This window comes from Crinia signifera, chromosome 4 (genome assembly GCF_055691185.1).
Source record: "Crinia signifera chromosome 4, ASM5569118v1, whole genome shotgun sequence".
Taxonomy (NCBI): Eukaryota; Metazoa; Chordata; class Amphibia; order Anura; family Myobatrachidae; genus Crinia; species Crinia signifera.
This window is the reverse complement of record NC_139220.1, coordinates 237,380,020-237,392,937: the sequence shown is the minus strand read 5'-3', so window position 1 is coordinate 237,392,937 and position 12,918 is coordinate 237,380,020. Positions and strand designations below refer to the sequence as shown.

The 12,918-nt window shown below is 39.4% G+C and overlaps 1 protein-coding gene across 1 annotated transcript in view; it reads left to right on the top strand.

Moving 5' to 3' along the window:
* The window catches only part of IQGAP1 (IQ motif containing GTPase activating protein 1), a 133,751-nt gene that overhangs the window by 69,717 nt on the left and 51,116 nt on the right, over positions 1 to 12,918 (top strand). The window contains exons 3-8 of the mRNA XM_083184038.1: positions 2,156 to 2,312; positions 2,868 to 2,945; positions 3,042 to 3,118; positions 7,282 to 7,349; positions 8,661 to 8,774; positions 12,287 to 12,465. Of these exons, the coding sequence (XP_083040164.1) occupies positions 2,156 to 2,312; positions 2,868 to 2,945; positions 3,042 to 3,118; positions 7,282 to 7,349; positions 8,661 to 8,774; positions 12,287 to 12,465 (673 nt within the window). The remainder of the gene's footprint in view (positions 1 to 2,155; positions 2,313 to 2,867; positions 2,946 to 3,041; positions 3,119 to 7,281; positions 7,350 to 8,660; positions 8,775 to 12,286; positions 12,466 to 12,918) is intronic.

The following is a 12,918-nucleotide window of genomic DNA, read 5'->3' as shown; positions in this document are numbered from 1 at the left end:
AAGTAAAGCCCCATACACACCAGAAGATAAAGTAAGACCTATGTATTTATTCATGTGATCAGACTAATATGTGGTTCCTAATGTAAGTATAATATACGCTCATTGCTTCATATATTTTGCTGTATTAAACATTTTGAATGTTTTCTTAGCACCATGTCATATGAGGACAATTGATGGCTTCTTCTGATTGGCTGAGTGTGCCTGAATCTGTCTCACTGATACTATTATAATTGTGGATGCTACCAGCTATTCTCATTATTATATTTGCAATTGCTGCAAGAAAGCCTACTCCCTTTTGAGTTTGTATTGGGAGAGAACCTTTTTAGATGCTACCATTTTTACAGGATATCTTGAACATGTCTCACAGATGTTGGCACTCAAAGGGTTAAGTGCCTATTAAAATGCTAAGTTACTCATTTATGAATAATACTGTCCAGACATCGATGTGTGTATGTTGGCTATATTGTGTACATCTCCTAGACTCTAGGACCTAGAGTAAGTCCATCACGCATTCAGTCAGCTTTGCAAAGTAAGCAAATTGTAAGATGTTGTGGGGCAAATTCCATCCAAGTGTAATTGATCCTTCATTATATTTGTTACACAAATGAACGATAAAGTAATATTTATATAATCTGCAGAGATATGTATGCAGGTGCAAATGCAGTCACACACCGCATATATGGTTATATGCAATGCAGCTGGCGAGGGTTTTTTTTATGGCGAGAATTGACGAAAACAAGCCATCCTCGCCATTTAACCCCCTCGCCAGCTGCTCGCTGTATTCAATGTTTTGGGGATGATTCCCCCAAACGGTGAGGTTCGTCGCTAATGCAGCGAGCCTGCTGCATATAGTAGCGACCCTCGCTGTTTTACGGCCGCACTCGCTGTTTCCTCCTAGCCTCAGAGAGCGGGTGAGGGGGGAGCATTGAATATGGACGGCCAGCTATCGGCGCTCACCCCCCCCCCCCCACATTGAATAGCACCCATAGGCTTGTTGCGTATAATTTTAATTATCAGAAACTGCTTGTGCATCTTATACGCACAGCAATGCCAATTTGAGAATTTCTTTTTAATCAAATACATTTTCTGAAAAGTACAAAACCCCTATGTCTAGTGCTTGGGACTGGGAAAAAGACAAGCTTATGTTGGATAGATCATGCTTTTTTTATTAACTGGCTTTTCAGGACTTCAACATTTATGACCGCCAAATGAAAAAAAACTAGTAAAATGAAAACCTTGGCCTGCTAAAGCAAAATGTATTTATGTACTGTACATGTGCTAACTTTTCAGATGGTGGGGATCTGATTGGATCCCTCTTTAGAGCACACTCTGTAAAGAAGGCCATAGGTCTCTAATGGGTAATGCCAGCAAAAGTTGAAGTTGCTCTCCGCACCGAAGCCTGGCATTTAATTAGTAAAATACCATTTTCTGTGACTAAAAACGTAATTCTTTATGTGCAGTAACCTGCATCTCCTGTCTTATTCCGGGAACTATTTAATATTGTATTTAATACACACACACACACACACACACACACACACACACACACACACACACACACACACACACACACACACACACACACACACTGTAGCAGTTATACAAAGTATAAAACTCTACCCCGTCCCACAACCATAATCACACTTTTATAACCATGTTTGTTTTACGTATTTTTGTGCATAGTTCTATCAGCAGTAGATAGATCACCAAGCAGTCACTCGCTCACAGCCACTAGTGCATTGGTCCTGTCCATCAGGACATGACCATTGCACATATTAATACTACAATTCTACTGTATGTTGAACTATAATTTCCACCAAATCTTGAGTTGAATGTGCTATGTAATAAAAACTTATAGCAAGGATTACAGCTTATAATCAGAACAGAAGCCCTGCTGGTCACACAGTTGCACAGGTTACCACACTATTGAAATGTCCTCCATTGGAATTATAAAAACTCTTCCTCATATATGACTAGTATTATACAGGACATCACTCTTGGCACATACAATAAGTTGGATGTTGTTGTAATTTCTTATAGGTGGATGGAGGCCTGCCTGCTGGAAGAGCTAACCCTCCTCATATATGATTAGTATTATACAGTACATCTCTCTTGGCACATACAATAAGTTGGATGATGTTGTTATATCTTACAGGTGGATGGAGGCCTGCCTGCTGGAAGAGCTACCCCCTACTACAGAGCTAGAGGAGGGTCTCCGGAATGGAGTTTACCTGGCAAAACTTGGAAACTTCTTCAGCCCAAAAGTTGTGTCACTGAAGAAGATCTATGATCGTGAGCAGACCAGATATAATGTAAGCAGGGATGTTCCTGGATGGGGTAGAGGGGGTGCTGTCCTAGGCAGATGGTTTTGGATGAGAGTAGCATGTAGTGAATGGAATAAAGTCACAAACATAAATGACTGCTTTTAATAATTATATAACCGTTTCTACCTGGTTAATATACAGTATATACCATAAACCATAAGTTGTTCTTTGTGCACATTTTACACTTGTATGTTTGGCACAAAAGTCATCCAACTCTCCATTAATCCCTAGGCAAGGGCATAACTATAGTAGTTGTAGGGGGTGCTGCCCTAACTCTGCACCCAGTTACGTTGCACCACTCTGTGGCCCCTCCTATGTTTAGTATGCCACTGTCCCTAGGGGTTGTAATGTTTCCTCAATAGAGTATACAAAACGAAAAGTTAGGGGCGCAGTCAGTGTCTTCTAGTGACATATCCATAAATTGGAACAATTCTGTCACTCACCCAGACAGTTGTGGCATGGATGTGCTGACCCTATTCTGTAGCTCCATTAGGCTACTAAATGCCCTTATTTTTGTAAGATTTATTTTTTCTTTTGTTTCAGGCCACTGGTCTTCACTTCAGACACACAGACAATGTGATTCAGTGGCTCAATGCAATGTCTGAGATTGGCCTCCCAAAGGTATGTCTGTCTCACAATCATTGTGTACAGGGAGACCTTTCCCCTTTCTTGCTTCTCGTTTGACCGGCTCATCATTTTTACTCTTAATTCATGCAGATCTTTTACCCTGAGACTACAGACATCTACGATCGGAAGAATATGCCTCGTTGTATATACTGCATCCATGCATTAAGGTAAAATAATTATGTTATTAATTCTCCCCTTTTTTCACATTTTTAAATATTTTCTTTTGATCTGGAAAATTTTGAGGGATATTCAAAGCTTGGAAAGCGATAACATAAAGTACCAGCCAATCCGCTCTTAAGATTGTTTGAATACAACCTGTAAAAATGACAGAAGTCTGTTCACTTTCTCTCACCAAGCCTTGATAAATATCCTACTTAATGTGTGTTTGCAGTTTGAACTGATTAATGTTATAAGTTATCTAAAGCCATAGTAGTGACCAAACAGATTGCAGAGGTGTCTAGAACTGCCAAGTAATTAGTATTGTAGCTCACGTCTGGTAGGCAGTTGCAAGATTTAAAAAAGTACCGAAAAAAAGGTGTTTTATATAAACTGCAGAGCATAATAATAGTGTCAGGAGTTATGACCTGGGAGAGTAATCATAATGTCTTCTGCTACCTGTAGTGTCTGCCTTACACTCTTGCTTAATGAGTTTCTGCAGGTTTCTGCAAAGACGTGCGTCTCCGCTGCTGGCGAGATGTCAGTGAGTGTGCGCATCCCCGCAGCAGGATCATGTTTGAACTTATACAATGTTAGAGTCAATAGGCACTCCTGCGCATACCTTGACCACACAATAATACAAATTAAAACTTCAGACTGTCTGTGTATATAATAAAGATAATGCTTTTATTGCGAAATAAAAACAGGTAAAAAAAGAGACGTATGTAAATTACATAGGTAGGTCAGAGAATGTTAAAACAAGGGGGGAAGGGGGTGATCTAATACCGGTATACGTTCTATAATACAGTGACAAACAGACATATAACATAAAAAAAATTCCAGAGTATGGATAGGCAAAAAGTCTTTGAGCCAAAAGTTCTGAGGCCTTGAGTGAGCAAAAGGTAGGCTGGGGTTGGTGGAAGTGTTCCACACTATTGCCCGCAATCTGTGATCCTTAACAGGTATGGATGGAAATTACCGTGTGTATCTCTTTAAGAGATAGAGTGGTGTCTGCCGGCAGACTCGTCCTTCTCCCACGGCTGCAGTGAAGTAAGGCAGCGGTCAGGGAATATTAAATAGTGCCGGGAATAAGACAGGAGATGCAGGTCTCTGGAGATCTCCAGAGACCTCCCTGACCGCTGCCTTACTTCACTGCAGCCGCGGGAGAAGGACCAGTCTGCCGGCAGACACCACTCTATCTCTTAAAGAGATACACACGGTAATTTCCATCCATACCTGTTAAGGATCACAGATTGCGGGCAATAGTGTGGAACACTTCCACCAACCCCAGCCTACCTTTTGCTCACTCAAGGCCTCAGAACTTTTGGCTCAAAGACTTTTTGCCTATCCATACTCTGGACTTTTTTTTTATGTTATATGTCTGTTTGTCATTGTATTATAGAACGTATACCGGTATTAGATCACCCCCTTCCCCCCTTGTTTTAACATTCTCTGACCTACCTATGTAATTTACATACGTCTCTTTTTTTACCTGTTTTTATTTCGCAATAAAAGCATTATCTTTATTATATACACAGACAGTCTGAAGTTTTCATTTGTATTATTGTGTGGTAAAGGTATGCGCAGGAGTGCCTATTCACTCTAACCATTGTATATCCTCTTGGGTATTTGTGTAGCTATACCCCAGACACCCAGCAGCTACCTACACCCCCTCTTACCACCCACCCACAGCGCAGTAGTCAACCCTTCTTTTTGCTCATGTTTGAACTTGCTTGCCTTCCTGAGATGATCACAAGGAGTGGCAGCTCCTTTGCAGCCTGGATCATATGTCCTGCTCAAATCATCCCAGTGTAATGTCTTCCTAGATGTAATTACATGGCTTCATTTCCGTTGGTTCCTATTAAAGTGATATGTACTGTAACTACTAGGCTAGTAACAAGCAGTGATAGCACTGTAGAGCCATGAACTCGAACATTTGCTGCATACAGTTAATACAAGCATACTGCATAAAGGGCTTCATGATGCTGAAAGCCAGTATAGTTATACATGGGTAAATGTATGGAGCTTGGAGAAGTGACATAACTTGGTTTGAGCAACCTGGGTTTAAAGCAGGGTTAAACACTGGTTTTATTGTTAACGTGGGTGAGCCAGGTTCATGTGAAATGTTCTGACCCAGGTTCAAAATCCCGGTTTGGGACACATTGTGACAGAATAATATTCTAGTAGCCTATAGCATAGTATCTCACACAGTTCAAGTTTTCCAGGTTTCCTCATGAAATAATTAGCTCCTGTAAATTGTGTCATTGAGTAATCAGTACAGCTGTGCACTTGCTAGGTGACCTGGAAAATGCAAGCTTTCTATCAACTTTGTAATGCATTTAAATCTGTCTGTTACATTAAGGAAAGTATTTGCTTCAAGTAGTTCATGCAAAGAACCCTTTCTTAAAAATACACGATTGCTCTCCCTTTATTGATCAAGCAAGTGGAAATCTCTGTTCGGTAAACACATATGAGACAATCACCTCTCCACAGTGATTACACACTAGATAACCTCTCCACACTTCTCCACAGTGATCATGTAGGAAACAATTGTCGTCTCCAGTGATCACACAGAAGATAATAGTCTGTTCACCAGAGTGATCGCACAGGAGCTCCTTCTCCACAGTGCTCATTAAGAATATTGCTCTTTGTCTACAGCGATCGTTCAGGAGGCAATAGCTGCTGCCCTTCTGTAAGAATGCTGGAGACAGTCGCTGCTTCTTCATATTGATAATGCAAGAGACAATCAATACTACTTTGTAGAAGTCATCAAGGAGACAGTGCTGATTCTCCACAGCGATTGTGCTGAAGTCCTTTGCTCTTTCTCCACAGTGATCACACAAGAGACAAGCTCTAATTCCCTGGTATCAGAGGTGGGGCTACAGCGCAGTTCAAAATTCAAATATGGGAACCACACCAACTGTCACCCCAACCACTGCTAAGCATCACTGTCCGGGACTCACTGGCAGTTCGTGTGACTCCTCTATGTGATTTTTGAACTGTGCAGCAGCCTTCTTTCTGGAGCCGCCACTGTAAACCAGGGGATACGGTCAGTTGGTCTACCTAAAGATGGTCAACAGTCATTAGGTCGACACCACTAGGTAGACATGCTGCAAGTTGACATGGGTCTAGAACGACAGGTCATTAGGTCAACACAAGCATTAGGTCTACATGGTCTAGGTCGACATGGGGTTTTTCACTATTTTTTGAGCCAACATATGCCGGCAGGTGGTATTTCATGCCCTACCATCCACTAGGGCGTGGTGGGAGAATAAAATAGTGTGCTGAGCACGGCGAGCCATGCGAGGGGACCCGTGTCCATGTCGACTGTGTCGACAGTCGGTTCAAAAATACAGTGAAAAACCCCATGTCGACCTAGACCATGTTGACCTAATGCTTGTGTTCACCTTGTACCGTGTCGACCTAATGACTGATGACCATCTTTATGTCAAACCAATGATCCCATTCCTTAAACTGGTAAAACACAAATCTAAAGCCACTCTAAAAACTACCATTCTGCAAGGATAACAGCACATGTATGTTCAGCTGATGGCAGACATTAGCGTATATGATGTATACAGGTGCTGGCTTATTTATCTTCTATTTATTAATATCTGTACTGATGTTTTCGCAGCCTCTTTCAATATAATTTAATGGCCCTTAAATATAGCCTCAGTTATTCTTTGAAAAGCCCAATTGTTCTCCATTTTTTTCCCCTCACTGCTCATTAACTAAGAAGCTGACAGCTCATTACCAGGCAGTGCCATTGTTGATTAATTACCACTTTTATATTGCATGTTTTCACTTTCTCCCGGCATAGTCATCTAAAATTCTGTCATCTTGTCTGAAAAAATCCCTCTGCAACAAGTGTGTTCCCATTTTGCATCACACTTAATATGCAGATGCGATGTGCGGCGCTCAACCGTTTTGATCCCAAAATTTACTTTTCATTTCTGTGGCGTTGTTTTATTTTACTGCTTTGAATTCTGTAGCTGGAATTGGATCAGAAGGACATGGTAAACAAAACTGCATCTATTTTCTGGGTACAGCAGAAGTAGATTTCACAGGATACGTTCCAAACATACTCCAGCCATGAGCGCAAAATGCAACTTTTCTTTTATTATTAATTTATTATTAATGCTAACTGTTTTTAATGCACTGTTCTGTTTTTCAGTTTGTACCTGTTTAAACTAGGCCTTGCCCCTCAGATCCAGGACTTGTATGGAAAAGTAGAATTTACAGGTCAGAATTCATTCATTTACTGTAGAATTAATTCATATTCCTGTATGTATTAGATCTTTTGATTTATTTTCTTTTAATCGTATATGTTACCTGTCCTTGCAGGTGAGGACTTGTATGTGGTTGCATAATTTTCGTGATCTGTGTAACTTTCTTTTAGTTACTATATGAGACTTGGTAATTTTAGCTGTACACGCTACTAACCAACACCGAATTCATAGCAGTGTGTATGTCCAAAGCCTAAAGCTGCCAATTTTGTTTAGCTAGGGAAATGCTTTTTGTAGACTTTTATAAAGATTTTAATAGACCGCTTTCTGTTGGGTGTAAGTCATGTTGTAAATCTTTTTTTGCCAGTACATTCATTATACAATCTATATCAACATGACCACCTCATTAATATTCATCTAAATACTTGTATTCAATTATTTAAACTTGTTCATCATATAATTAAAGTAAATACTGGGAAACCAATATTGTGCTAAATATTTTCAATATTGGTAAAGGATATGTGCTAGATCCATACTAGCCAAATTTTGTTGTCCTCTACAACGATTCCATTTGGGAATCCTATGAGTTAAGTGACCCCAAATTGCTTGAATTGCTTTTGTTTAATGTCATTCTGGAACATGTAAATTAATTTCCATGGCAACTATTATACTCCCACACTGTTCGATGCAATTAGCAGTAAGTTATAGGAGAACATTATATTATTAGCGTTGAAAAATGACAGATATAAGGAGGGATGGAGGAGTACTTTTTGACTAATTACACTGAAGTTCTTATATGTAAAAAGTGTGCCGTCGTACTTCTCATACTGCTCTGCTCTGGCACCTTGCCCAAAGCATGGCGAGCCAAGCAATTCACTGACTTGAGGTTCATGTGCTAAAACCTACAGATTTGATGCCCATAAATAAAAAAACTCATGACATTTGCATTTGTTGACCTTTTTGCTCGTGTTGACCTTTTGACTGTCAACCTTTTATATTATAACCTGTGTTTGGTAGCTTTTGTTGTGTTTTTATGTGTGCTTATAACCTGACAAATTTATATCCAAGAGGCATAAAGTTGCTTTTGAGGGTGCACCAATAGAAAATCCATGTTCACCCCATAACAAAGCTTAAATGTTTCTCTGCGTTTATTCTGAATTTTGCCAAGTGTGCTGTATGCTTTAGGTTAGTCTCCTATCACGGAGTCTTTAATAAGTTCTACTGGTATGCATAATACTACTTTTGCTTATTTTACCAATACGTGTATGCCATTAGTAAGGGTTACCTACAGTGCTTCTTGATGGTGATGTTTTCTCTGTACCCATAGCGGAAGAGATTGATATAATGAAAAGTGAGCTTGAGAAATACGGGATTCAGATGCCAGCGTTCGGCAAAATTGGGGGAATCTTGGCCAGTGAAATGTCTGTGGATGAAGCTGCATGTGAGTATTGTTTATGTTATTATATGTTAGGGTAGTAATGTTTTTATGTTACACCTGAAAGTATATCTAATGCTAAGAAGTTGTATCCAAATAAGAAAAAATGAAGTAAAGAAGAACAAAAATGTAAATATTCTGCCTACATAGGTGGGATAAATGACTCTTCGGGTGGTTGTACTTTTACAAATGGCATGGTTCCCTGCATATTGCACTTGATTATATGAATTGTGTGGGGTTTTTACAAACCGTTTTAGTTGTACCTTGGAAACTTACAAAGTAGGCGGAAAAAGTGGACTACGAGTAAACTAAAGCTTGCCATACAGTTGCGTGACTTCTCAAAGGGGATGCAATATATCTTATGTGGTCCTTTTGCATATGATATATCGCATGCAATCCCGGCAAAGCCTGCCTGGCTTGGCTAACAATGTGACACATTTCACCTGCAGCCTGTGTGATCCTCAGGATTTAATGTTATGCGCACCGGACCATGCTTCACATTTGGTCACTTCTTTTTTTTCCCTGTGATTTATCACCCCAGTCACATGAAGTGACCAAATTACATGTGAATCGCCCTGTATGGACACTTTTAGAGCAGTGAAAAGATGTTACTGAAGATGATTGGAGAAGCAATAGAAACTTACCTCTAGGAGTGTGTTCTGTTACAGTGTTAGTAGGGAGAGGATCTCTGGAACCACCAGGATCTCCGTGCTAGTTCTGAGGTGGTTGCTATAGTTGGCATTATATGGTTATTTTGTAACTTTGTCTACTGCATTTATTAATGCAGGTTATATCCAATGGTCCATTAATCATATTGCAAATCACCAGCAGCTGCAATAACATTTCATATATGCTGTTGTGCTTGGGAGATTCTTAGAGGCTCTGATGTTTGCTACCAATCTCCTTTCAGTGGACTCTGCTTACAAACTGCTTGCTTTCATCTAGCTAGAAACTATTCCTGGAGGTAATTATCAATGTTAAATATACAAATGACTTTACAAGTACATTAGGCAGCTGGCCAAATGTCACCATTAAATGTATTTAGTAATTAAACATTAGGCAGCTGGCCAAATGTCACCATTAAATGTATTTAGTAATTAAACATTGATTACTTTTGCCTACATAAATACCTGGAACTTCCAACACAGCAGGCTTTGTACAGCTTTTGTAATGTTCAGAACATGCTTATAGATAGATTGTAGTTGGATAGGGTTAACCGTGCATACAAAAGGCCTTACCATTGCTTATGTGGTAATAATGCTTTTAAACATTTTGGATAGGTTTTAATAGGGTCGATTTTTTTCTTTTTTTTTTTATACATTTTATTAAGAAACTGCAAACTTACAACATAGCAAAATAATACAAAATATAGTATAACAATGAAAATCATAATGTGGACATTATAAAAAAAAAATCTATAAAATGTGTCTAATCCATGAAATAATGGTATTCAGTACTTGAGTAATATACTCAATTAAGACACGCACAGTAATAGTACAAGAAATAGGAGTTACTAAAGGTAAGTACCGCTTGAAAAGCACGCAAAGCCTATAGGGTAGATTTTAACACTTCCTACTGTCCTTGCCCCAAGTCCTCAATAGTAGGATATAGATTGACAAAGGATTACTACATAATAAGAGGAAGATTAAGGTTTTAACATAAAATAAAATAAAAAAAATTGTAAAATATATTGTACAAGAAACAAACAAAGGTGCAAATCCAAAACCCAGACCACCATTATTTAGGAAACTAGTAAATTCTTTGAAAACTGAAAACTAGCCTGCTACCTTGTGATTGCCTCTGTGTTTGTTCATGTGTGAGAAAGAGATGTAATTTCACTAGCCCTTAAATAGAATTAAGTGAGCCAGAACTGTTGGATTTAATCCTATGCTAATCCCCTACTGTATTGTTCTATGTATTGCAGCTGAGACCAATAGACCTTGGCTCACCATGGCTATTCAGAGAAGGCTGGCTGTGGAGGGCTCCATCTGTATAGATACTTTACTTGCTGAGCATCACAGGGGTAGATGCAGGAGTTCTAAGGGTGGTCTTCAATGGTAGTTAGAGTTTGGACAGCTCATGACGGGGGTGTAATTGGCACATAACTAACAAGTAATTTTCTCCCTCCTAGAAAGTAGTGTGTGTGTGCCTGGGACATACAGTATATGTAAGCATTGGTCTTTTTATACACTGGATAGTTTGTAATACATTATTAATAGTTAACATTTTAGATGGTATACAATGTAGACTATAGGGGAAAATAAGCCTAAAGAACATACTTACTGTGCATCAGACATTAATCTCCAATAATCTGGTCAGGAAAAAGTCAAACGACCATAATAATTAGAACGACGTAATCTAAAATGTAGGTGACAGAATATGTAAGCACACATTCTCCAGCCTGATCAGATGCCTGACTCTTCTTGCTGGCAGCTGCTCTCTAGTCCGGTGTGCTTGATTGTGCATACCGATGTATAGCAGCCATTGTAGGAGAAGCGTCTGCCACTGGGCATGTACAACACCTTCACCTTGTCCCTTATATTGCATGATAAGACTGCGGCTGTAGTAATGCTATACATGCTACTGCTATTGTGGTCATGATTTAAACTACTGATGAGGGGCTTTTTTTGGGTAACTAGAACGCACCGGTCTCTCCTCTTTTTCTGCCTGTATAGGAGAAGCAGACAGCTGCCTGATTTATCTTGCCAATCACATATTATTTTCCAAAAGATTAAGCCATGCACATGTAAGTACACATGGCCGGTTCAGTGAAACTACAAATTGATGTTTTTTAATGAGTTGGTTCCAGCTATCGCCATCCTTGCTACTCTTTTTTTTGTTGAGGACCACCACTGACACTTCTCCAGTTCAGAGAAGCTTCACAAAGAGGCTTCACTCTTATTATATATATAGGTGAATGTTATTGGTAGCTTCAGTATAAGACATCTTGGGTGAAATTAATAGGATGAGAGATTCAGAAAGTGAGAGATTTGGTAATAAATCTCCAGGTTTTTTTAAAGCGGCAATCATTTACACGGCAAAATCATACTGCAGTGTCATTGATTGCTGCTTAAAAAAAAACAACTAACAAATCTCTCACTTTCTGACTCTCTCATCCTATTATATCCGCCCCCCATGGTGTTTTTAACTTTAGTGTCCCCGTAGGGAAAATACACCATGAAAGGTTCTTAGAACAATATATAACCTAGCCAAGAGTATTCCGATTTAACCTTTATTTCCAGAATGCTCAGTGCTGAGGAATCCCTGTATATGCAATAATATACACTACAAGCTTTTAGTACAGAACATCTCTAGCAGGTTGGCTCTGAATTAACTCTCAGATAAACATTGGGAAGTATCCTACTAGAATTTCCTGAGTTTCATTCACTTGGAAGCTTTTTGCTTAACATCTTTATTGCTTGGCCAGACTTAATGGTGTATGAGTGCATGTTGTTGATGAAAAGCAGAACCTTTGCCGGCTACAGTAAAGAGGATTGTCATCTTGCTGTGTTTTGCAGTACATGCAGCTGTAATTGCCATCAACGAAGCCATTGATCGGGGCGTCCCCACAGAAACATACAATGCGCTTAAGAATCCAAATGCCATGCTAGTAAGCCTTCATGAACCCCTGGCTCCTGTGTATCAGAATACACTATATCAAGCAAAGCAACATAAAATGGAGAATGCTAGGAAACGGGTGAGTCGCATTTATTTCAACCTGTTTTCCAAAGAATTCTTTGAAAGTGAACCTACAAAGTAGAACCAGCCTGATATTTACAAAAGAAACCAAGAATTTACTCAAAACCATATTTATCTCTTCCCTTTGCTTCTGAATTCCCCTGTTCTTGAAAGTAATTTGTTGCCGGAACCTCACTAGCATTATTTATATATAAACACAATGGTAATATGTTATGCTGGACACACCCAGGTTATTTCTACCACTGCGTACGATTGCAGAGTGATGGGATTGGTGTGCAGTCTGGCCGTACGTCCTGCTTACAGGGTTCCTGTTTGTAGGTTGGAAGATGATGACAGACCTAGGTTCTCTTCCACCCACATGTTCATTATTCATTTAATTGATTTGGAGCCGACTACTATTGGACTCATTTTGAGGCAATGGGTTAGATGTAGCATTAAGTGAAATAAAGTT